This window comes from Pseudopipra pipra, chromosome 3 (genome assembly GCF_036250125.1).
Source record: "Pseudopipra pipra isolate bDixPip1 chromosome 3, bDixPip1.hap1, whole genome shotgun sequence".
Taxonomy (NCBI): Eukaryota; Metazoa; Chordata; class Aves; order Passeriformes; family Pipridae; genus Pseudopipra; species Pseudopipra pipra.
The window spans coordinates 36,013,257-36,040,326 of NC_087551.1; the positions used below are offsets into that span (position 1 = coordinate 36,013,257).

Genomic DNA, 27,070 nt, shown 5'->3' on the forward strand with positions numbered 1-27,070 from the left:
ACCTTTTTCATTCTGAATAAAAGTTTTTCAACTGTAGTTCCTATTATGCTCCTTCATATCAGTGCATTCTGTGTCTTTCTCTTCAAATTCTGAATAAACTTTCTTCATACTCCAAATTTCTGGCTCTTAGTGCCATCCTAATTTTACACTATATACTTCATGATGTTGAGCAGTTTTTGTTTTATTTTCCTCAGCCAAAAAATTGTGCTAATAAATCTTAACTTTCTTACAGTATATTTTTTCTGATATCAATTACTGTCCATTCAATGCCTGGAAATCACTAGAATGAAATACTACATATACAGTAGGTGTAAATGCTTGGTAAAATTAGCTTCATTGCTGTGTTTGTTGTCCTAGTTTTCTGATAATTCCAATCAGAGGAGAGGAGAGGAATCATGAATGGTTGTGTTAAGCAGACTTGTGCACATAGGGCCCTGAAGTATGATCATGGTTTTACTTCATATGGGTCCAAGATAGGTTAAAAAAATCTGGGGGAAGTTTAATCTACTAGTCCAGATTTTAACCTGGTAATCTGCCTGTCATTAAATCTTTGAACTAAACCATCTCCTTAGCCTGTCTGTCTTGGAAGAACAGTGTATTCTGTGACCCATTTCACTGTAATTGCTTTTTGTGATGAAGTGGACATGTATCTACACTGGACAAGCATAGGTTTTAGTGGGAAAAGCAATATTGTGTGCATATATGTATATGTGCATAGGTACATGTGTGGAACATACAGGGACAATTTTGAAAATATGCCTCTTTAGTGAGCAATATATTACACATGCAATACCTGATGGTGGTTGTTTTCTTTTGCTACTATTTGTTTTGTGATCTCTGTTAAGTAATGTGCAGCCCTATTTCATGTCTCCTGCCATAAAACAGATGCTGAAATGCCCATTATACAAGTTATATTAAAAGGATTAATTATTCTTTAGTATATCTCAGTATGAAACTTACTGCAAAGACTCACATTGTCATTTCCCATGCCACATTGTGGAAATGCATCTTTCACTCTAGGCTTATTAAATTAAGAAAGATGGCTTTCCTATCAGCTGCCTCTAAACTTTCAAACACTCTTTGCAAGCCAAATTTTATATTTCATTTTCTTTTTCAAAGGTTGATTGACTGATTTAGGACCCTGTGGCAAGTTCATCAGGTATCATGAATTCATTCTAATTTCTTTTTGACAGTGTAATAATTCAAAGTTTGAGGCTCTGGCTGAATTTGTAGGAAGCATCATAGGTTGAGAAAGACAGAATCATGCTCTTCAGTGCTTAAACCAGTGGCAGGCCCAACTAATATCCTCTGAGGCCTATTAAAGCAAGAATGAACTCATTTGAATAACAAGGAAGCCTATAACTTTTGAGACTGTAAAACTGCAGACTGAATGCTTTGGATTGAAAAATTGCTATGATAAGCAGTGTGTCATACAAGTTTCTTGCTATTAATTCAGTTAATATGACAACAGTGCCATAAAGCTGTAGTTACAAATTTTGTATTTGTGAGCTTTATTCTAAGGCATGAATAGGAACTTTCTTTTCTCTAAAAGACTTGAAAATCAGGCTTGAAAAGGCTGTATTTACTCCAGCCACATGAGTTACAGCAGAGGACTTTATAATTTGATGACCCGTTGTAGGATGTCCTGCTATTTTCCACAGGATTGCTCAGGGAATTTTATGAAAGCTGTTGATTTGCCATAAAAAGTGATTTGAACTGGGGACTGTAGTGAAACAGTGTATCACAGTTCTGCCCAAGATTTATCTGAACACTGTCATTAAGAAACATATGTTGCTGTGTCATATTGCTTATGGTATGAATCTTTATCTTAGTCAGTGCTGACAACTGTTGGATATAAACTAAAGCTCCTGCACTTCCTTTGACAATATCTAGACAATTTTTATTCTCAGAGTATTTCTAGTGTATAACTTTCTATTAAGTTTGCATCACTTAAATCCTTCTGAGTTTTGAAACCTTTTGACTTAATTCCAGCTACTGCCTAAAAATACAGTAGTTTAAATCTATAGGCATATGGTATAGTGGAGAAAGATACTGTGAAGTTCAGTTACTAGTAAATTGTAGTTGGTTAATGAAGGTAGGGATCCATATGAAGTGACCTGCTTCTCCCCTACCCCAAACCCTGACCTGCAAAAGATATTTTAAGAAGAAAGGTTTGAGATAGCATGCTTGTCAAAGGGGTAACACTCATTCACTTGACTGGGAAAAACATGTTAGGAGAACAGTTTGTCTGGTTTTAATCAGTGAGTGAAGTAGGGGAGAGTACTTATCAGGAGGAAAAATTACTACTACTGTGAACTGTTTTGGAAAATTAGAAATCCAATATAGATTATATCTCACCAAATTATGTTGTTGCATCAGATCCCTTTAACAGTTGCTCTCAGGTAAGTCGTCTAACTTTCAGTATATGTTTTGTGATGTAGGCTACCTCCCTTTGCTTTGAATCACCTTGGCTGATCACCATTGATTGTTGAGGCATGTAAATATTCACAACAGTGGCAGTCAACAGGAACCAGCTGCATGATAGCTATCCAAACAGTAAATAAAGGCCCTGAGAAATATTCAAGGGTCTTATAATAGCTTCCATGACATTATGACATTTTTGAGAATGTCCTTTCCACTCTCTTTCTATTTTTTGTGGCAATGACTAAAATGTCCATGTTATTGAATCAGAACAATAGAGTGCTAGAAAGGTATGGAAACTGTTTCAAGCACACATTTGCCTTATAGAATGCTTCTAACTGCTTCCCTTAAACGCTGGAAGAACCTTTACTGGTTTAAATTGGTTTTAGTAAGAGGATAGTCAATAATAATTCTCTAAAGTAGAAGTTCTTGAAGTTACTAAAACACTGTACAGTATCTTCTAAAGCTATTTGCAAACCTCTTCTTTGATTATATTAAACTAATACTCGTATAGTAGGCAGTCAAATTTGTTGGCAAAATTCTAGAGGAAGAGCTGCAGTTGTAAAAAATTAATTCAACCATTTTTATTCATGACTTTAAAAAACTTGGAGACTGGAGTGTAGATTTGAGTATTGACACTGAATATTCAAGAAACGTGCTGGTGAGTTAGGCAATCAATTTGTATCAGTGCTCTAGGAATTGCCGCTTTTAACTTTTGAGATGCACTAAATATTTTAAGGTTTAGAGTAGACTGATCAACAGTGTATGATCTTAATCATGTTGCATGTACTTTGCTACACAGTCAAATTCCTGTATTTTGTACTCATTCATTCAGAAAGCATATGCTGAAGTAAATACTGTTTTTTTGCATTGCAGTGTACGCTAAAAAACATAATTACTATAACTACAATTTTATCATGAGATATATTATGCATTAAGATATTAAATTGTTTTGATATTAGTGTTGAAAAATAAATATCTAACTTAATGTCAGTATCTCTTCAGTTAGAACCAATAATTCAATGGGCACAAATTCTTCAAATCGCAGAAGCATAAACTGAACTTTGATACACAAGTAACTACACTTCTACTTAGTGTTAAGTGTTTAGTTATTTGCATAAGTATTAACTTTAATGGGATTTATACATGCTTTTAAACTTAAGTGCATATTTCAATGCACTGATGAATGTGGATTGGATTATGCATTGTGAATACCTAAATATTCTGAGGATTTTGGACCTACATGTCTATTTTGAGCCACTAAATGCACTCAGTGACACTGTATGTCTCCACAGGTTGCAGAATTAAGAAATAAAGCAGATTTACCATATAACTGACAGTTTGTGTGGTAAGAGAGACCTAGAGATTGCTTTAAAAAATGTGTAATGACTAAGACAGTTTGCGAAATACCAGCTTCACAGTTGCTAGGGATTAGGTTGAACAGTATCCTTCCCCAGGTAAGTGAATTACCCACAGGGTTTATTTTTGGACTGATGCTGGAAATTACAGTGGAATTACAAATGTGACAGGAATTTTTGGGTGATCTGGCATAAGGCCCTGTTTCATTTATGCTAAGCTGTAAGTAGTTTCCTTTGCTTTTCCTCCCTTCCTCTGGCTTTTATGAGTTGATAAATAGTGAACTTTTGTTTATTGCTTTTCCCATCATCCAATCAATTTTTATTTCTGCTTGTAGCCTCTGCAGCTTGGATGGGAATTATGCAGTCAGCTTTAAGCTCCTAAAAAGGGAGGTTTATAATGGCAGCGCTGTTACAGACACAAAGCTCAGTCCTGTTGGTCATGCAATTTCCGTCATCTTGACTGGGAGTAGACATTGAGGTCCTGGGCCTGCAAAGTGTCACTCATCCCCAGGAACCTGAGCTGTGTGGGACACAAGGATAGCCCTTGTGTAATTTTGCCTCCTTTATCACCAAAAAGAGTAATAGTATTTAAGGGACCTCATTGTGAAAATACATATGGAAAATGTTTTGGCCAGCGACCAGGATGACCAACACTTAACTGAAATGATTTCAGAATGTGTTCAATACATGTGCCTTTCATTTGAAGAGGCTCCAGGTAACAAGATGATATGATGTAGTTTAGCTGCTTAGCCCTGTTTATTTATATTTTGACAGATCTCTTTAGATACTATCTCATTTTCTTCCTAAGTAGCCTAGCATCCTTTTATACTGCTTTTTGAGAGAGAAAATACTGTCTGTGATGTTATTTGCTGAGATTTTTATCACAAAGAGTGGATGTAAAACAGAAAAGCTCTAATAATAACAAGACTTGATCTCTGATCATTATTGGTCTCAAAGAAGTTCCATTGGGCTGTGATAGTCAAGACTAATGAAAACTTTGAGCTTTTTCAGTGTATTTTCTCTTACTACAGGAATTTATATATATACACTCTAAACATGATGTACTCTAAAGATTTTTCTGACAACACACTTAAACACTAAATCACCGTAATCATCAGTTATATATAATGCTTACCAGATAGTTTCAAAGTGTGTCCATAATAACCCCGTTTCTAGTGTACCCAGCATTTTCATGAATGAAGTGGAAGCAATTTCAAAATCATTGCCAGTAAAGTTAATGGATGAAAAAGACTGAGAGAATAATAAACATTTATTAGGACAGGTAAATAATACAGAGTAACTGGAATTGCCTGGTAAATACAAAGATAGAACACATGTTCAACATCTGAAATGGGGATCTAGAGCTATGATTTATTTCAGCAGAACCCCAGACAGCTCCAGTGTAAATCTGAGTTTGTGAACCTGACAGATAATGGACTTGCAACCAAAGAGATGGAGAATTGTTTGTCTGGTTGCTTCTCTTACCTTATACTTTAAGTCTCAATTAAATCTAAGATGTTATTGGGATAAACTTATCTTAGTCTCATTTAATTTTATTAAATTAAAATGACTTCTTAAAATAGACTTGCTGATCTTAATTATCTATTTATTGAAGGCATCTCATTTTAATAAATTTCCCACAGCTGTTTTTGATATCTTTTTCAAATTTCTGGGTAAATATTATAATGGTGTAACCAAGTTGGATAATGTTAAGGAAAGGTTATTCATACCCTGTGAAAGTGCTTGCCTTTTTGCACTATTTGTATGCAGGGTCTGGGGAAACCTTCATCTTGATTTTAATGCCTAAGTAGAGCACTTAAACATGAATGGTGTGAACAACTGTTAAATTTTCCAATACCTACATGATTTAGAGTATTATTAGCCTGTGCCATTCTTATGCACTTCCAGACACTAGAATCAGTAACCTATGAAGAGATGATATCGATTATGTGAGGTAATGCAGCCTGCCTAATACTGAGCAATGTACTGCACAGATGCAATATGGCATCCAACTGCAGTGTGTCCTATTTTACTTTCAGAATTCAAAACCAGAAAGTACAAATTCAGTTTGATCAAAAGTTGGGTTCACCCCCTCCCAATAGCCTCACAGGGAATACAGCGTTGTTTTTGTCTGCAAACAGAGTAGCTTTGGAATGTGCCATGTGTCCCACCCACCCTCTTCAGAGCCATATGACAGAAAACACAAGGTCTTCTTTACTGACAACTCAGCTCCTGGTGAGGACAATCTTATGTGGTTTGGAAAGAGTAGTTGAACTGGCATTTTTGGACCTGGCATTATTTTTCGTGGAAAAGGGCAGGGGAACTTTTAAAACTTCAGAAATCGTATGTAGATCTGGAATCATGACAGGGCTCTGTGCACTGAGGTTTTCACATACATGTGGTTCTTAACAAAGTACATTCACAAGAGTGAAGGTGAGTGAATCCCCAACTGAAGCTATAGGCTTTTGTAAGCCACAGCTCTCATAATAAGAGATGAGGAGTCTTTGATTTGGAGTTTAAACTTTATCCAGAAAATAGGAAATGACTTCAGATATTTCAGGAAAGCACTCAAGTGTCCTTTCTCTTTCTGTGCCTGTAGCTTTGTGCCCCTGTGATTGCCCATCAGGCCCTTATACCCTCTTTGCTCTGAAGCACTCAAGTCAGAAATTTAGCCTAGCTGCAATATAACAGCTTCCATATCACATTTTCTAACATTTTCTTCATCTTTCTGAAAGTGAAAGTTCAGATCTGCAATGTCTTTACTCATTTAATGTTTTTCTTTTGCTGCCTAGTATAAGAAAATGAGTTAGTGAGTTTACTAGAAACATGCATTCAGTAGTTGCTGAACTTTTAGATAGAACCAGAAATAGAAAATTGTTATTTATGCTTTCAGAGCATAATGTATCAGAGAACTGCTCTAAAATGTCGTGCCCTTATTTAAATGTGTTTGAGCTCCTCGACACTTTCTTGGAAAAAAACCTAAGAAAACCTCTTTTGATTTGAACCTGTCAAGTTGGTCAGAATTGTTTTGTCAGATTAACATCTGTAGTTGCCACTTAAGTTTTTAGAAATTAAGCAAATCATAAGCAATGATCAGCAATTTCTATGAAATGTTCAGGTATTTGAGGTATCTGTAGCTTTTAAAGAGTTAAAATATTGAAGTTCAGAAAACTTTCCTTTTTGAAGATATTTTTAAAGCTTCCACAAAACAGAGAACAAGAACAGAGTTATGTACTGCTTTCTCACAGGATTATCATTATATAGTAATAGATTTTGTGTCCAGAAAAAACTAAAATTATTATTTAGTGTGATTTTTCTCTCTTGCAAAAGTATCATACCCAATATTAGACTGCTAATTTCAATTTGAACTATAGTTTAAAGGTTTTTACCCTTGTAAAACTGACTTTTGCTGGTGGTTAAGAGAAGATACTGGTCAGGGAAAACTTTAGTCCTTATTTTTACTTCTCTCAGGGCAGCCTGGAACTCCAGTACCTCCTACAAAGCTTTGCTTATTTCTGCCTATGTGGGACTGGATACGTGAATACTGAAAATAGACACAGAGTGAAGATGCCTTTGGACGTATTTCTAGTAGGAGGAATGCTCAAAAGGGGAAAAAGAGATATAGGGGTTGCTTACTGTTTGGAGTTCCCAGTCAGCACTTCTCCCTTCTGTGGAGGGAGGCGAGGACAGCTTCATGGTTCCTCACTGTGGACGATCTTTGGCTTGTTTCTCTCTTGTTTCTTTCCATCTGGGAGAAGGAGAAAGATGAATTTTGTAGAGAGGACAGAAAATCCATTTTTTATTTTCTATCCTGTAGCCTAAGTGTGAAAGAACAACGAGCCCTTAATCAATCTTTCCAATGTTCATGAGAGTTTTGGAGATGCAGTGCATTACAGATGAGCAGTCCTGGGCAGTGATGCTTACTGGTTGACATGTGCTTGTTTTGGTACAAGGGATACCTTCTCTCAGAGGACATGCTGTCCATGTGGGAATCTTTTAGCAGTCCAGATTTTAAATACTGGGATAGGAAAGAACAGTGATTGCTAAAAGAGTGTATAAAAGCAGTGGTGCCTGAAATTAATAGACAGGGAACACTCTTAGGAAGTATAAGAAACAGAAGAGTAGTCTGGGAAGGAGTAGCAGTGTAAAGGAGCAGAAAGGAAACATTTATTTGTAGTTTGAAGATTATACTCCTTTTTAAGGACAGTTCCCTTAAGGATAGCATGTGTTCAGGACATTTAAATAGCAGAAGAGGTAGGGAAAGAACTAATTCTTAGAAAGAAAATGGGAAAAGAATAGTAGAGAATAGAACAGGTGATTGTTTCAAATGCTTATTTCTGTGGTGGTTGATGTCTGTACTTGTTTCAGGAGATGATGCCTTTGTAATAAATCTTCCTATCACTTCAAATGAGAACAGCAGAACATTTTATATTTGATCATTCTTTAAATAGATTGCAATCCTCATCAAATATCCTCCAGTTTTCTTATTTCTCTCTCTTTCATTAATTCTTTGTTATGAGTGGTTATAATTCCATTTTTACAAGTGTCACTAACAGAACCAAAATGGTAATATTTAAAGCAAATATTGACATTTAGTGGCATATTGTATGACAAACTATTTTTATGAGTATTTACAGGATGCACTGCGCAGAGCTGATCATGTCCATTCTCAGGCTCCTGAAAGAAGTTTTCAACAAGTAGCTACAAATTTTAAACTGTGGAGAATCACTGGATAAGAAAGCTGGAAGTATTCTAAAGAAAAACAACAACTAATGTTGTTCTGATCTAAAATCTATAGAAATAATGCTATTCAAGCAAATATTTTTAAAAAAAATTTAATCTCATTATTGAATCCTTTATAGAGCAAACTTTCTCAGTAGTGAAATTTGGGGGGGGAAGTATGATTCTTTATGGCAGGAAGATTTTGCTTTACAAAATATTTGGTATTTGCCCACCTTGAAGAGCCAAAAAGATTTCAAGGACAGAATTTTCTCTGGTGGAATTATGTAGGTGGGCCTTCATGTTTTACATACTGTAAATTCAAGAAGATGTGAAGGTGAAAAGTGTCAGGTGTGAAGTTCAGCTTATGGCCTGTTTTACAAGAAGAATTGAATATAATTGGAAATTTTTTCGTCTAGAGCATTAGAAGCACAGATCTAATTAATCAGGGATAGGTAGTCCACAGAGATTTCCAGAAAGCTTCAGTGTAAAGAGATGAATCCCCAGATGTATTTTATCAAGAAAACTGTAGCAGCACCTGCCACAGTATTGGAAGAATGGAGGGATGAAATTGAAATGTTGTTGTTGCATCTTAACTCACCTTTTAATGAACAAGTTTTCTCTGCAGATGCTTGGAGTAAGGGGAAAGCAGGTACTAGAACCCTTTCCCATCCAGAATAATTGTTCAAAATAAGTAATTTTTGTCTTCTTTGTGCCCTGAATTATGGATTCAGCTAGCAGATCCAGTGGCACTTCTACCTCGAATGGCTTGTACCTGTGTTAAGAGTATTGCAGTGTCTTCTTGCCATAGAAAAGCATGTGATGCAGCTGTCTTTTCTGCTTTCCCCAAGAGTTTTCAATGCTTCTAGTCTTGGTTTTCTCCAGCACGTTTCTATGTGCAAAAACTGAACCATAAAGCATGCCAGTTTCAGCTGTCATAAGGTTGTCATGCATTTTTGTGACTAAATTATCTGGTCTAATTATTTTTTGGACCAAAACAAAAATATTTTGTTGTTCTGAGGATCAAACCCTTGTGTTTACTGTCAGTGTTAGAAATAAGGAAAATAGTCAGGTAAAAGTTGCTAACTCTTCCTTCTTTTTCAAAAGCCTCTTCCTTTTCTTCAGCTGGTGTTCTTCGTTTCTAGAGATGAAAAAAACCCCTGTCTCTTCCAGGTACATGGTGTGACTCTTAGGGATGGTCCTGTGCAGGGCTAAGGGTTCGACTTGATGATCCTTGTGGGTCTCTTCCAACTAAGCATACTCTGTGATTCTGTGATTCCTTTATTGTGTCTGCACACCTGGAGGTTTGACTGGGAACATGTTCTGAAAAGTGATACTTTGAATAGGTGTTACTCCATGGAAAACTGTATATCCCGTAGTTGTTAATGTCATGCTCTTAAATTAAATTAAGCAGTTCAGTGTAACTAATTATCACTTCAATTATTTTCATAATTCCAACTCCAAGGCAACTTTGTATTTTTAGCCGGCTTAATCGTATCACATAGCCATGACTTCCAAGGTGCTGTCCAAGGCAGAGAAACAACTTACTTGGAAAGAGCTTATTAGGCTGCAAGGCAGAATTGTTCCTGGTGACAGGCTCTCCTAGTTGTTTTGCAGCCCCTGCTTGGCTGCCTATTTGGAAGCAGCTTCCATGTCTTGAACTAGTGTTTAGGAAGGGACTGGACTTCTTTCGTGGATGGAAATCTGATGAAGAACAGAGGTGTGAAGTGCCCAGCTAGCCATGTTTTTCCTTGTTCTTACGTCAGCCAATCTGCAAAATGCCTCATCTTGAGAACACAGGAAACATCTCATTGAAACCTATGACTTAAATCCTCCCCAGAGCTTCCCTCCATCCTAAACTCTCTTACAAAAGGGATAAAGACTGTGAATCTAGAGAGGGCTGGGAGATTACTCGTCCAACAGACACTCTGTATTCTCTACCTGGATATGAAGCCAGCGTGGACTTAACCCTGTGCACTAGTTTAAAGGTTAGAGGAAACTCCAGCCTTGCACTGCTTTGTGTTGTCAGTGAAATGCTAGAAGACAATGGAAAGCATTTCGAAAGGCTGCACTAGACAGAGGAAGATTAATCTCATGTGAGTGAACACTTTAGTCTGATTCATCCATCAGTCTTGCTGTGTGCGAAGTGAGCCCTAATGATGCATCAGTTATTGGCCTTGGTGCGTAGTTTTTTTCCTTTTTTCACTTACAAATCTCTCTCAATTCCCATGTTTCTGAGGTTTTAGGCTTACACCATATTAGAGAAACACTGAGAATGATGTCTGGGCCAGTGAGAAAAGATAGCTTAAGACAATTTTTCTGTTTTGGTAGCTCCTTAAACCTAAAATTTCACAGACATCATTATTAGCATCTTACAGGCGAGATATTTTTTTTTTTGATCAATCAGTGAGCAGCAGTTGATCCACAAAGACGTTTTAGAGACATTGCTACAGGTTAACAGGCTGTGTTCAGAAGTAGATGTAGTCTCATAGAAATTCGTAGAGGTTACATGGATGCTAAGAGATTCAGCATACATCTTTTGCAAAGCTGTAAGAGGACTAGGTAGGTACATTAACTCCGGTGACAAAATTTCTGCAATATGAGCTTGTTTGTCCTAACATTCACCTTATGGCTTCTGGTGGCAAATTCATCTCTGCACAAAATTATTTCCAGATGATTATTTTGATAAGAGAACTGATTGTAGAGGAAGTACATGTTCAAAATGCAGTGAGGTCATACCACCCTCCTTGTAAGGCCCTACAGAATGGTAGGGCAGCTGAGAACAATCTCAGTTTAATCTTGATTTAATCATCCCAGGAATACACAGAGGTCTGCTGTTTCATGAAGCAGATGGAAAGACAAAACTGCAAATTAAGTCCGAAACTAAGTGCTGATTCTCACTGTAAATATTTTCTGTTCTGAAAAGAAACAGTGGGATAAGAAAATTATGCAATTCTAGGTAGTTACAGATTACAGGATTTTCAGTGGAAGTACTTCTCTGATGCCCAGTGAGCATCTGTTGGTTACAAAGTGCTTGGTTTTAATACACCTTCTCTGTTCATATGCAGGCCTCCACCCCTGCTGAGGGTTGATCTTTTTAGGACTGTATTTCTAAAATATTCCTGCAAGACTCTGCACTTTAAAAAACTCTTTTGGAAGTAGTAGGGCCTTTCACAAGGAAAGATAGGTAATGAACTTCAGTGTCTTACAGGCCAGATTTTTAGAGGTATTTAAAAGCTATAGCAATGGAAATTGAATATCTAGATGCTTTTGGAAATCTCTTAAGATGCATAACTGTGTCTGTAGATGCTTTAATAAATTTGTTCCAAGTGGTTTACGTAAGATGCAGTTAGTCACTGCTAAAGAGTTGAAAAGGGAAACTTTCTCCTTACTGCTGTAGCCATTAATAATTTTTGCTTTCTTTATGACAAAGCAATGGGGAAATATTGCTGTTTGTAGAATCCAATGGAATAGGGAAGAAATAGCAGTGAGTTATTAAACCAAAGTTCATCTTTTTCTGAGTCATTTACTTCTCCTGTAAGCTCATGTTCATAACTGTAACGGATGAAAGTAGCCTTCCACTCTTTGTAAAGACTCTATAATCACCACACAGTTAATCAAAATTATTTGCTAAATCTTTTATACAGTATGCCTGAGAGTCTGTGAAGTATTGGATAGAAGGCCTTTGAAAGAATTTGATCTTCTCAATGTGTTTTAATAGTAAAATTCCATGCTATTATTTCTCTTTTCTGATTGATCATAGTTTTTGTTGCAAACTTAATATCTCATTTGAGAATTTAATGTTTCCAAGTTTACATTCATTTTTCTTTAGATCGTCTCATTTACTTCCAAACACAGGGTGAGTATGATTGCCAGGTGAAATGATAGCAATATAGTCTCTACAAATAGCTTTTAGCAGTGAAATCTTTTTACCCTGTTTTTCATCATTACTACATATTCTCATTTTACTGTTTTTCTCATTAAATGCATTTGTTTCAATTAACCAGGATTCTGAGAAACTGGCCGGTGAAGAGCATGCCTGGAAAGAAGTCAAAGACGCTGTAAATAAAGTGAGATATCCAAAATCAAAAGAAGGTATCCTTTCAGTGACATGCCACAGTTTGTCATTCAGTTGTGAAAATAATCTAGAAAGCCCCTTAGTATACAATTCATCTCTTGAGATTAATTTACTTACATTTTCATTCTTTTTATTTTAATGTTTTTAATTCATTTGATGTTTAAAATGGGTACTATTCATAATTGTATTACTATAGTCTCTGATTACCTGGACTGGAACTGCTTCATGGAAGGGATAGTAGCTACTTAGGATGTAAAGGGATATTTTCATTCAAGTTTGGATTTCTACCATTGCACTGCTTCATATAAATCCACTTTTAAATAGAAAAAAGATTGTTAAATTATTTTCACAGCAGACATTATAGAATCATTATAATAAGTTATAATAATTATTTATAATTAAGCAAATTGAATGAGATGATCTTGCACTAATAAACAGAACTGGAGCCTAATGGCTGTCATATAGATATTCAATCCAATTAAAGAAATTAGTGAAAAGCAACAACCAAGAAAAGATGAGCAGAAGAGAGATGGAGGTTTTTACTGGAATACTATGGGTATACTGATCTCTCTCTTATCTTGGTCTATTCAGTGGAATTTTTCTGTGAACTTGGCTTATTGTGGCAAGATGTCTTACCATTTTAGAAACATGAGCTTTCTCTCAACCTAGAGAGAATTTAATCTTCCAGTACTCCTTTTTGGCAGCATGAAAAGCAGGTTTATATAGTATTATTCCAGGCTGGAAACAAGTGATTACAATTCTTATTGTGCAAAAAAGAAAAAAACCTACACAACTGAGTTTGTTTATTTCTAATCCAGACAGATTCATTCATGAGCAAAGGAGAAACATTCATCTCATCTTACTTTAATTTTTGTATGGTTTCTAGTCTGTCTAAAGTTCCTCTGTCGTCACTGGATTGAGACAGACAATACTGAAATAGACCTTCAGGCATTCAGTTATATTTCAGGGGCTATGTTTTAACGTGAAAGTTAAACTATAGGTATGCAATCTTAAGTTGCAATATTTTTTATACCAAAACTATGGAGTCACAATACTGGTCCTATTTAATGTTCCTATATTTAATTGCAGGAGAAATTGCACCTAATTAAATTTACTAAGGTCTTTAATTAAGATTACTGATTTAACTGATACTTAAAAATTAATCAAATACATCATAGTAAAAAGTATCAGGACTGGTTGAAAAAAATCTGTTCTTGTTGTCTGTTCAGCTTCTGTTCTCAGTCATGGGCTATTTGAAATATGTCATCTTCCCTTCCATTGCACCACAATACCAGTGCTAATTGACATGCATTGGCAAGTGCAGTACCTGAAGAGGGAACTTGACTTTTGCCCACCTGCCAATAATGAGTAGAAAACCTTTCTGGCTGACTGAGGCACATACTTATTAGTTTCTGCAAATGTCATTTTTTTTAGCAAATTAAACCAACAGTTTCTACAGTTGAAAAAGTTTGTGACTCCCACAATCTGACTTACTGATTATAACTGATAAAGCGTTGTAATGCTAAATCTACAGTTAGAGAGCGTCTGCTTGAGGCAGTCCTCCTCTAGTCTTGGACAGATACAGGATAGGCAGCTTCTCTTTTGTCCTGTTGCAGCTGACAGAGAGTTTTCTAAGTTGTAATTTACATACCTACAAATTTGGTCCCAACAGGTTTTGTTATAAAGCACATCTGTTATTAGATGCTAGTCAGTGAACAAAGCAGAATAACAAGAAGTAAGAGCAGGCAGACTATGCATCAGCTAAAATGGTAATCTTTCAAAAATGTCAGTGCTTTGTACTTTCTACAAAAATTGTATCAAGTGGAAATAATATCCCCCACTCTTCTGTTTGTCTGCCCTTAATCGGTTGTAAAGAATACATGGATGTTTGCCAGAGATATAAAGGTTAAGGTGCAATTATAATAACACATTCCTTCCCTTATATGGTTCTTTCAATCCAAGGGCATGAGAGCAATTCACAAATAATTAGTTTAGCCTTGTAACAACCATGCTATAAATCCTGGCCCAGCCACGTAGTGGTCACATTCTTAAATTTAAGTGGGTAAATATTCCCATGTTCAAGAAGGACTAATTACTTCATCACAGGTTCACATTGTACACTTTAAACTCATCCTTGGATTAGTGTGAATAGTACTTTCAGTAATGTTGTGAAGATAACTGCTGGACTTCCTTGAACTGATTGTATGGAAAGGACTGTGATACAATCAATGTTATTACTTCTCTTACTATCAGTCTAATTTTTTCTTTATTTCATTTGTTCTTATTGATGTGTGTGGTGTCTTTTTGGTGTTTAGACAGCTTGCATTCTGGGACTCCCATGAGTGCAGTCACAGATGACAGTACTCATTTTAAAACTGAAAATTCTTAAGTGTTCAGCTTAGATGTGGTCAGAGAGAGAAGAATCTGGTCCACACAGAAGTTGAATCAGTGTAGAATGTAATGGAAATAAGTGTTTTGTAGTAAGGAATATCCAAATAAAGTGAATGCAAGCCCCAGGTTACTTTTCCTCTATTCCAAACTCACAAAAAAAATCTTCTTGTTACATTGGAGGTGAAAATCTTCTGTACTGCCTAGTTCATTAGTCTTCAACTAGTCAGACATAAAACTATGTTTTTCTTTCTCATGCATGAAACATGCAGCTGTACATGAAAAAAATCCACAATGCTCTTTATAATTGTTTCAAGGAGAAAGAAAATTATTTAATTTCAAGAAAAGGTTCTAATTTAATGAGAATTTAAAAAAATCTTGGTCAGCTTAAAAGAATGTATCATTATTTAATATATAAAACCATAATTTTCTTTTTTTAGCCACTGAAACATTTTTTAAGATGCATTTCCATGGGCTCTTGCCCTTGGCTGTAAGATTTGGAGGAGTATCTTACGTAAATAATGTTTCAGCACCTAAATAAAAGTTATTTGAAATGTTATTGTGTATTAAAATATCTTTGCAATTTGTCATCTTTCTTTTACCATTTTTTGCTAAAATACTGCCTTCTTTAGAAATTGTTTTGCTAGATGTAAGCAAAACATAGTTACCTAAGCTACCACTTCTGCGTTCAAGTGTGTTTTCAAGAATTGTAGCAGAGTCTGAAATGGTGGCAGCTTTTCTATTTTAATGCTTTGTAGCTCTTACACCTTACTAAAGAGCATTTAGAACTTGTATTTTTGTTTGATTAAATATATTTCTTTAACTAAGGCCAATAACAGAGTGGAAGCATGTTCTGGCAAGATGCCAGAATCTCTTGAGCAGTAACATGGGTCACCTACCAGACACAAATATCTATCAGCTGAAAATGCTTGACTGTGCCATGGATGCCTGTATTAACCTTGAATCCTGGGAAGAAGCATTGTGTTATGGCCTCAGGACTCTGGAACCATACAGGTAAGAGATGTAATTGGTTCAACTGGTTCCAAAGATGGGGGAGAGCTAGCTGTCTCATTAAAAACAAAGACTGTGCTTCATCTCAATTCTTCTTACTCTTTTTATTTCTTGTGTACATCTTGCATTGCTTTCTAGGTTAATGAATGAGGCAGAACTTCCATTCTGCTTTCACAGTCAGGCTGTGAGGAAATAGAATGATAACAGGAACTATAATAATAACTGATTATTAGCTCCTTGCTGTTTTATGTGCTCAGATGCTCCCCCATTCCTGATCAGAAACTGACTTTCTGGTTCAGACTCCATTGACATGAGGGTGTCAGTGTTTTATGCTGAGATAGGTCAGACCTGAGGGACAGGCAGCAGGTTGAAACAGTATATATTTTCTGCATACTCTATACATAGAATTTACAGAAAGGATAAAAAAAAGTCTTGCAAAATGCAATTTCAACTGGAAATTAAAAAGCTCCTGATCCTTATTTTGGGAAGGAGCCAAAGTGGTGAAGGATTTACTTTTCTTTTCTCCTAGTCAGTACCTATTCCTATGCTACCTGCTGGGAGGGTTTCTGAGTCTGATAGTCATTTGTTGCTAAGGAAGGATAGTCTAGGAGATCATACATCATGTGGTAGGTTTGAAATTGATTGGAGCCTGGAGCTGTAATGCAACTTTGGTCATCTAGTAGAGAAAGGGGAGGTGCTATCTGCTTTGGTCTGTGTTGTAAAAACTTTTAAGACTCAAATCTTTGGGTTCTAGATAGTTGCATTGTTTGTAACTAAGTGTAAGCCTGTCCCAAATGTCCAAATGTAATGTCATTCACACATGAATGTTCATTCTTGGTAAGGTATTGTTTGGAGCATCCATTTCTCCTCCGGTGAAATACACCATGTAATGTTTCAGAACAAAGTGTGAGGAGCATGCTAGAGCTGAACAATATGTTAGCTGTGAATATGAACATTTCAGATTTTGCATGTTTTCCCTAGTCAAGTGGGGATGCCATCATCATTCAGCATTTTGCCTGAGGAAATTCCATGTGGCAGTCTGTTTCTGAATAAAACTCTGGGCTCCAGTTGAGAAACAACATAGTGTTTCAGAGCTTTCACTAAAAAGTGATTATCAATAAAACCTGCATAGGCTGTGGTACATCACAGCGGTAGAGTAGCACTGTGTTCATAATGATTATTCCTTTTCACAGAGGAGGACATGAATACCTACAAATTTTCACATTTCTGCAGGGTGAAATTCATGTCGAGCATGTCCCACTTAACCTTTTAAACATGGCTTATGTAGTACTGCAGCAGAACATGCTTCCTGCCAGCTTTCTACCATGTGGCATGCTCCAGATGAACAGAATAGTCTGCCTGTTTAAATGTTCCCTTATTAAATAAAAAACCTGAACCTCACTGTTTTTCATTTGGTTTGGGTTTCTTTATAACTCAGTTGGCTCAGTTCTTCACAACTGAAAACTGAGTATTTTTTTCTGTAGTCATTACTGAGAGCAGAGATTACAGTGAGACTGAGTGCAATTTTACCAGATAATTTAATAAAGCTTTCTTTGTTTTGCTTGTGGAAGTGTACTGTAGTTTTCAAGCTGTTTAATGCAGCAGTTTGGAGATGAAGGAAAGGGTTCAACTGTGCATCCAATTAGTATCTCTGAAGGAATGTTATTTACATGAGATATTTGACCTTTTTTGCACCTTGAAGAGCTTGTCCTTGTTCTATTCTCATCCAAAAGCATTATTTAAGAGTGATTTTCAGTTGTTGCTTTTTCTTTATACCTTCAAGTCGTCACTACAAGCTTTGACACCTGAAACAAAATCCTCAGTTTCTCATTACAACAAATTGTGCCCTAAGCAGCAGGAGAGCAAATCCTAGGAAATCTTTTGGGATACATTGAATTTCTCCTGTTGAATCAATCTACTGCTTGGCTGCTCCTGTAGTTCCATTATAGCTACCTATTTTCCTTTCCTCAGCTCTGGAAAAAGTATTCATACAACTCTCCACAGGGAATCACCTGAGAATTCACACAGTCCATATAAATAGGAAATCATTTTTACAACTTTAAAGGCTCTGGAGATTTGGTCAAAACCACTATTAATTTCAGGTAATGTGTTTATTGTGCATTTTCTATTTTTTTAGCAGCAGGATTAATTTTCAATGCTGTGTGACACATTGTATTGTAACGTATATTTTCATTATGATAGTTGCTGACTTTTTCAGAATCATCCACTTCATGCAACTGGCAGAGATAGATGACTAAACTACATAAAACTGATTTGTCATGCTGAATACCAGCCCCTATGTTTTAGGTAGTGACAATAACCTATGAGGAGCATTGTTTAGGACCTCTGAAATGTTTTTAGAACTTCCAAAAGAAGGGGAGAGGTAGTGTCTGCCAAGATGAAAAACTGCCTCCTCTCTTTGTGCCAAAAAATAGCTGTCTATTATTTGTTAAAACCTACATCTCCTTTCACTGAATAGCCTAAGCCAAGCCAGGCTTTACTTGTAAATGTCGCAGTAGTAGCCTATCTGCCCAAGAGCCTTAACAAAAGTTAAGACATTTGCCTAAGTGAAAGCTGCCCCGCGTCATAGTCAGCACTCAGCAGCTTGCAAAAATAAACTTCCTTTCAAAAATCCTCATGAGCCTTAACCACAGAATAACAGAATATCAGCAAGAGTTGTTACATGGGTTTGTCATATCTCAGCACATTCACACTGGGCTGACTGCTGCTCATGAAGGATCAGATTCAGAGATACTGAGAAAGACAGATTTCCCTTAGGTTACCTCAGAGGAAGGACCCCAGCATTTAGCCCTTAAATTACTGAGAAGGCACATATGTTCTGGGGATTAGACTTGGGGTTTTTTTTTCCGCTTGTCTCAAGTATTCTGTGCTTCACACTGCAACCAGAGAATGGAATTATGCATCTGTTATAAAACTCTACTAGAGGTACTCAGCTATTGTGACAAGAGTAATAGGAGGAAAGAAGTAACTACTGGATTTACCTACTGGATAAAGCCATGCCACCTCTTTGGGCTCTTGTGGCATCAGGTCTGGTGAGATTCTGATAGAGAGAGGACAAACGTTCATTGGTTTCTGCTCTGCACTGCTTATAATCCCCTGCTGAACTTCAAGCTAATGTACAAGTCCCACTGATTTTCATATGGGTTGTTCTAATTAACAACCCTTCATCTCCACTGCTGCAGCATTAGAAGTTACTGGAGGGTTCCAACATTAACAAGAGAAAATTCCTTCTTTTCATCACATACAGAAGAGTTGTGCAAAAGTGCTGTTCTGGCTCTTCCTCTGGCAGCCTTGCACATCCTTCCTCCTCCATCCTCTCTCTGCTGAGTCAGCACTGATACAGGGATTGTGCTGATGTGTCTGTTCTGCTTCTGGAGTGGGAGGGAGCTGGGTAGGTGCGAGCATCCCACATTTGTGTTACCTGTGCATCATTTGTCTGCCCTTCTACCTTCTCCTATTCTCTTCCAGTGACAATTTGAAGTACCAATTACTTCACCTTTCCTCAACGACTGAGTTCTTCTAGGGAACAGGGAAAGCAATCCCAGTGAGCGCAGTTTTGGATTGTTTTGCAAAGGGCTGGGTTTAAGAATAGTGACTGGGATGTGGGATGTTCTTGTTGAGTATTTTCTGAGAATAGGGTTGAATTTTCATTGAGTGAATTAAACACCAGCCAGGGATTTTTGATTTAGAATTTTAATTCAATGTATATGATGGACTATAGTTTCTAAATATGTGAACTTCAATCAAAAGGCAGATTAAAAATTGAAGGTTGCTAAAGTATCCCTTCCATGAGTCCTGATCTTGTAAAAAAGCCAAAAATAGCTGTAGAACCTAATATTCTTGGAAAAAAAATCTAAACCTATTTTCTCTTCTTCAAGAAAGCTCTCCAACAAAGAGGTTGATTTTCTTTTGATCCGATTTTACCCCCTTTTTGAATGCATTTTACAAAAAAAAAAATCCTGCTTTTACAGCTATGTGTTTTGCAATACACACATGGCATATTCAGTAACTGAAAATAAATTTTTTCATCAAGTATATATGGTTCTTTACTGAGTTGAACAGACTCTTGAGTCCTGGCTAGTTCTGAGGCACTTGAATTAAATTTACATTGAAAGTTAGAGTGCCTAAAATTATCTAAAAAAGTTACCACTGCAGTGATAACTAGGGCCACTGGGGGATGCTACTGCTTAAGGGTTACAGCCGGGATTCGGCGCCAGTCGGCACCCTGGTTGTGGGAGGTCCCCTGAGGACTCGTGCCTGGCTGGCAGATTTCTGAACCCACAGACAGTACTAATTCAGTGACCAAAGTTCAGTGTCTTAATCATAAACCATCAGTTGTAAACATAAATCTTACCTCTGGAATAGAGGGAGAGAAAAATGTGAAGGTGGAGAAAGCAATTCAAAGAAAGAATGAAACAAAGAATAGAAAGAATAAAATCTACCTTCTTCACTTTGCTGGGGTTTTAGAAAATGCTCATGGTTAGAGAAGAATATGTCAAAAGAAGAGGAAAACCCAGTATAAATTAGAGAGTGTACTGTCTCGGGTTCATTGTTGATAATTCTTCCAAAAGACAGATGTTTCTAGCAATATTTGTACAATTTTTCGCTTCAGTGTACCTATTTTATAGATAAACAGGGAGAATGTCTGTCACTGGGCAATATATTTAGGAATCCCTTAAAACACTTCAGCAGCCCACTTAGGTCTTCCATTCTTCCCCTCTTCCTTCCCATTCAGTCCCAACAGCCTTTTCCAAAAATGAAAAAGAGAGGTTTTATGACTGGTCTGGTGCCTAAGTTATCTACATCCTAATCGATCCATTTCCGACATAAGAAATGGATTTTCTGGTTTGCTGTTTGTCTGCATAGCACCACCACCTTGAATTCTTTGGTTCTTTCCTAGTTGTTTTTCTTGCATCTTTCCATCACAACTATGTGTTGTTCCCCAAAGTGATGCTGACCTGCATAATCCTCGATGACTTCTGCAAACGCACTCCCATAGATGCTCCATCATCTACCTTTCCCCATTTTCACATATTGTGTGTATGGGTAGAATTTCTTACTATTCTCTCCAGTCATGCCAGCTCTTTTTCAGGTATGATTTTGATGACACTAGTTTGCCAAATATACTCTATCACACATGAGTAGAAGTTCATCAACATCAGTGTTAATTCAGTTTATACCACATTTCTTAGGTAGGCTAAGATTTTCTTAAATATCTCCGTCGCTGCAATATTTTTTCTGTCAGTGTTCATCTGGTCACTCTATATTTCTATACTGGTGCTTAGTATCTTCAGTTTGAGCTTCTAGTTTCAGGTTTAGTTTTAGTTTCACCTTTCACTTATGCCAGGAGCTATTTGAATCTGAATTTTACAGATAGTGATCTCCTAGTGATGTTAGTGAACTAAATTACTGAGTTTCCCAGAGTTTCATTTTTCTCTGACACAACTACAGGTGCTATTTCTCCATCTCTCACATAGCATTTCCAGGGTGTTTTTAGACACTTCTAAAAAGAACTGTGTTCTTTCCAATGATAACTTTATCTGTAGAGATTTATTTTCTTTTTCTTCACTGTAGGATCTCTTTCAGATTAAGATGTTAACCATTCAGGAGTTCAGGCTTTATCTCAAATAAGGGTTTTAGTCCTAGTCTATCTGCCTACCAGAACTGAAAGATTCAGTTTGGCTTTCATTTTTGTTGGTTTGAATTTTTTTAACCTAAGCAGTAATAGTTGGTGTCTTTGTCTTGTAATAAAGGGATCCTTTTTTTTTTTTCCTTTTCATACATGCATGCTTGCAATTTGACTTATGCAGCCCTTACCTGAGCTGTTTTCATTAGTGTGCTTGCTATTACACAGTAATTAAAGGACACACATGAATAAAATTGAAGCGAGTGTTAAACATATATTAGGAAAATACAAAGCTCTCATATACTAGCCTCCCAGTGCATGAATGGATATTACAAAGATCTGTGTGCTGTGAAAAAAATGCAGTGTAGTTATTCAACTGGAATGATTTTGAGAACAATTTTGGGGAATTCACAGTGTCTGTATGAATTTTGCTAGGAAGAAAAGGGTGGAGTTGATGACATACAGATTCTAAACAAAGGTTTGTTTAGAACCTGAACTAAAATAGAATTGGGGAGTGATGTCAAGGGAACAATTAAAGAAGCAGTTAAAGAATAGAGACATAAGAAGCATATGTGGAGTTTTGCATTCCTTTGACAATAACTGAGTATTGCTTTGCAAAAGCTATGCTAGAGACAGAAGTTATGGTGAAAAGTGAGACAAAGGGGAGGAGAACCATTAAAAAAGAAGGACAAACTTACAATTCTATCTCTGATGAAAGAGAAAAAAAAGAGAGGTCATGCAGGAAATAGAAGCAGAGAAGTTGTAAGGAACAATGCATTTTCTGAGGGGAGAATTAGGAAGAGTCTGATTTTAGTCAGAAAATATCTATTTCTTTGTTTGAATAAATTGTCAGTTTGAATTGAGGAGGCATAGAGTGGAGACTTGGCAGGACTTTTAAGGAGGAAATCAATTAAGAGTTTCTTGTGGTGGAGGTGTGAACAGTAGTGAAAAAGGAAAGTTGGGGTATTTAAGCGAGAAAACAGTCTAAGCGACATTAGAGATAAAGTCTGAGAAAGGTTAAAAAGCAGTATTTTTTTTCTATTGAAATATCAGAAAAGTTACTGAAAAGAAAAAACATAGTCATGAGGAAGAGAAGAGGAAAGAAGCAAGAAATAAGGAGAGCAAAGAAATTGAATAATATAGAGTTTGTTCAAAGGGTGAATCAATGAGATTGCCCAGGGAGAGTGGGTGATGTAAAGATGGTGCTTTGAAGGGGGCATGCAGACCTTGAAAATTGAAGTATTGTCAAATAAGAACTGTGCTAAGGAATTAATAAATTCCAAGTGAGATGATCCATCCACCGGGAAAACCAGAGAGTGAAGATCAGAGAAGCTCTGTAGTAAAATAGGTGATGCTGAGTAAAGCTGAAATTTCCCAGACGGATATTGGCAGGAAAGGAAGAGGAAAGAAAGAGTATGCAGATGAGAGGAAATTGTAAATTACTGCAGTGAGCAAATCCTGGAGACCACACATTTACTGATGTGATGGTAGACTACAAACTCACTGGATCTTGAATTTACCCATTAAAGGGCTAAAATGTAATGGAAGATCTTATTAGGAATGCATTACTCAGATGTTCCTGAAAACCAGAAATATCTTCATTTTCAGTTCCTGTGTTTACTGAGCTTGTGCATAATGTTACCTTGGTTGTACAGATTCATGCATACTCCTATCCAACATATCAAATCTCTATGAACTATATTTGTCTTGCCTTGGTCAGGGTTTGTTGGTCAGTTTTCCTTAACCCCATAAAACCATAAAATCCAGTCCTTCTATAAAGGGAACACTGGAAGTATCAAAACTAATTCTAAATTATCTAAACTAATTCTAAATTATCTAATCTTGGTATGAGAAATGACACAGCCACATTAGGATAGCACTCTGCCTCATATAATTACCAGTAGAATTGTGACACAAATTCTCAGCATTTCCTTGCTACTCAAGGAAATGCTGAGAATATTGACTGCTACATAAGCATTGGTTGTGCTACCTCATAAATACAACAGTTCCTGGCCTTCAGAAATTTAGTCAATGGCTAATCTTCTCCTTACTTATCTGTACAACATCTAATATTGAATTATGCAATTTCGAGTGAGAGTTCATGTTGTGTTGTGACCCTATGTGCACTAGTAAAATCCTTCTGCATGTATTCCCTTGGCTACCACCAAAGGTGCTTCTTCCTTCCTTTCTACTCTAGTTTTCTATTAGAAATTCTATCTGCTTTAGGCCGGAATCCCAAACACTGTCTGTTGGTATCTAATCCTGAGATGTTTGTCAGCCTTCAGACAAACCGGTTCCATGGTTAAGCAGGTGATTCAGTGCTTCTCCTCTCCCAGATGTCCTTGTCTTCCCCTGAGTATACTGGAACCTCTTTCCTCAGGTTCAGTTTGTCATTTCATCATCAGGCAAGACACAGAAGCCTGAATCACCTTTACTGTGGTGAATTTGAAGATGAAAGTAAGAAGGAAGAAACAAAAAGCAGATGATTGTTTGTAGACAGCTGAAAAAAGACAGCAACTGATTAGAAATTCTGGAAGGCTAACAAAAGGCAGGCTATCACTGCTAAGAAAAAAAGGCTCAGAGAAACAGAAAGAAGCTGCCACAAAAAGGGCCACAAAAACTGACAAAAGTGAGAGCAAGATAAATATATCAAAGAGGAAAAAGTCACCCTGAGAAAATGGTGCAATTCTACTAATTAATAATAAAAAATATGTATTTTACAACAAAATAAAGTCATCTTGGAGGAAAACTGAGGTATTCAAGGCACACACGACCAATAAAGGAAGAGTATAGGTATAGGGTACAGGCAAACAAAGAACAATGACAAGAAGCCTAGAAATATCAAAATTAGGTAGGAAAAGCCTTTTTTTAAAACTTCTCCCCATCCTCACAAAGAATAAAAAAGAGAGAGGGCAAAGAAAAAAGGATACTGCCACAATTTCAAAAAACTTTGCTAAAAGAAAAATCAGCTTTTTCTAGCCATGCAGTGTGCTCTTGGAAGATATGGCTGATGGGCTGCCAGAAGGAAAGGTGAAGTTCTGGAATCAAAGTGTGTTCATTACAACAACATCATGAATTCGTTTCATATTAATTCAGGTATGTTGAATGATGCACACCAAGGATTTAATGTACTTTCAAGGCTGGCCAGCGCTTCAGAAGTCTTCTGAAAACTGGCAAAAGTGACAACCAAAAAGTAGAAGCATCCTGAACCAGGTCTTTCTACTCGAATCATTGTTGATGAACTAGAAAAGAGAAAGAGAAAAGAAAATATTTTCATGCAATAGTGTGCTTGGCAGACTTTAAAAAATGGAATTAGATCCTACATTGCTGCAAAACAAAAGACCCAGTATATACAGTCATAAAAAGGAAAAAATATTTAACATGTTAATTTTCTCAACATATGGGGAATGTGCAAGATTTACCAAAGCATTTTGTGGAAAACTTTGCTTTAGACAGTAGCACAAAGTAGCTGTTTTTAAAATGTGTATGTAAATACAACTGGAGACCTTGCTGAGGGAGAATGGGAAATTCCTGCATGTTGCAATTTGAGGTGTTCTGAAACATAGACATTGTGTCTTATGAAACACGGTGTAACTTCTGCAATCTTACCAAAAAATCCCACAAAGTAACTTATGACCAGGGGAATGTCCTACTAGTTAGTTGCTTACTCTCATGACAATAGGTAAAGATAAGTTATCTTAGATATTTGTCTCAGTACTGCACTGTCATAAGGCCTTTTATTTTTTAAGGGATTTCAGAATGCGTAACCAAGTTGGGTAATATTACCTCTACCAATTCCACATCTCAGAATTTTGAGATGAAAAACAGGTTTACATGCTTACAGTAAGATAACGTCCTGAATGCATACTCAAGCTTTATCTGTTGCTACCTGTCTGGATTCAGTTCATCTGCGTATTGTCTTGCTGGCAAGTTTGCAGTGCAAATGAGCTCTACCAATGCTGGATATTTATCAAGAGATGCTATCAAATTGTGCAAGGTTGCTTGTGCCAGTAGGGAGAAAAACAGAGGTGGGGGGAAGGTCTTTTCCATGTAAGAGAGCATTGACATAATCTCTGATACAAATAAAAAGTATATTGACTTTAACTGAAATTGTTAATTTCATTAAGTACCCCGTGTTTTCAACCCCCTGCCTTGCTCTGAGACCAGCATTGTGCCCAGGAGGTACTCCTGTCTTCTGATACCTTGAGGAAAACAAGAAAATAGTGGTTAACCTTTGATATGTTCAACTGTGTCCATCAAAGAACAACTAACTCCAAGTATTGCAGCAGGACAGGATTTTTCCCATCCCATTTGCAGGGGTGAGGACTTTCACTGTGCTTTTGAAAGTGAAACACCAGGGTAGAGAGCATTTACTGCATCCAGTGACACTAAGAAAAACCCACAGTGAGTTGTACTCAGACCCTGCTAAGCTAAGCAAGGGAAGAGTAACAACGAAGTTCCTCATAAATCAAAAGGACACATCTCCATGGAAATCAAAGGTGGCTTGTGGATTCCAATTTCACCATGGCACTCAGCAACATACAATTCAATGGCAAAAGCCCTTCACTGGGGGTCAGTCTTTTCTTCCAAGTAACAAGGGCAGGACAAGAGAAATGGATGTCCAGTTGTGCCAGGGAGGTTTAGATAGGATATTAGGAAAAATTTCTTCACTGAAAGGGTGATCAGACATTGCAATAGGCTGCCCAGGGAAGCAATGGAATAACTGTCCATGGAAGTATTCAAAAGGTGTGTGGATGTAGCACTTGTGGATGTGGTTTATTGATGAACACGGTAGTTCTGGGTTAACAGTTTGACTCAGTGATCTTAGAGGTCTTTTCCAACTTTTATGATTCTAAGATTCACTGTTGGTGATAATGGTGTGGTGTACATAATGGAGGATCGGTCTGCTTAGGGAGTGAAGTACTAAGTTTTCTTCTGTAAAATCTATTTCAAAGATCAGAACTGGATAAATATTTACCAGGTTGAATATGGAAGAAAATTTACTTACAATTTCTCTGCTATTTACCCCTTCCTTTTTGTGTCCTGTATTTAAGCATAAAACCAGGTGAAGTTGTTGACTGCTCTGAACCATTTGAACTTGGTTTACATCAAGTAAGGATGCAAAGGATTTTCCATGAAACTTCACCTTTTTCTCAAGCACAGATGCAGATATTCATAGTGTATGTTCACATTTTGCATACACTCATATGAGTTCCTCTTGCTGTCACTGCTTCCTAACCAGGTAAATTCACAATTAACTGAATTGGTGATATATTTAGAAAGTTGGGTTGTATGTTTCTTCAGGTATGTTTGCTATTGTTTTTTGTATCTGTTTCTAATTACCTGTCTTTGGAGTCATTTTATCAATATTTCTTTGTAATGGCTTCAAGCCAATATACACTTAAGCCATATAAGTTGGCTTCCAGTAAAGGGCACAATCCTTAGACC

General features: G+C 36.8%; 1 protein-coding gene across 2 annotated transcripts in view; it reads left to right on the forward strand.

Moving 5' to 3' along the window:
- SMYD3 (SET and MYND domain containing 3) overlaps positions 1-27,070 on the forward strand; it is a 390,515-nt gene that overhangs the window by 325,796 nt on the left and 37,649 nt on the right. For both annotated transcript variants that reach the window (XM_064648641.1, XM_064648642.1), the window contains 2 exons: positions 12,506-12,593; positions 15,804-15,978. In XM_064648641.1, coding sequence (XP_064504711.1) covers positions 12,506-12,593; positions 15,804-15,978 — 263 coding nt within the window. The remainder of the gene's footprint in view (positions 1-12,505; positions 12,594-15,803; positions 15,979-27,070) is intronic.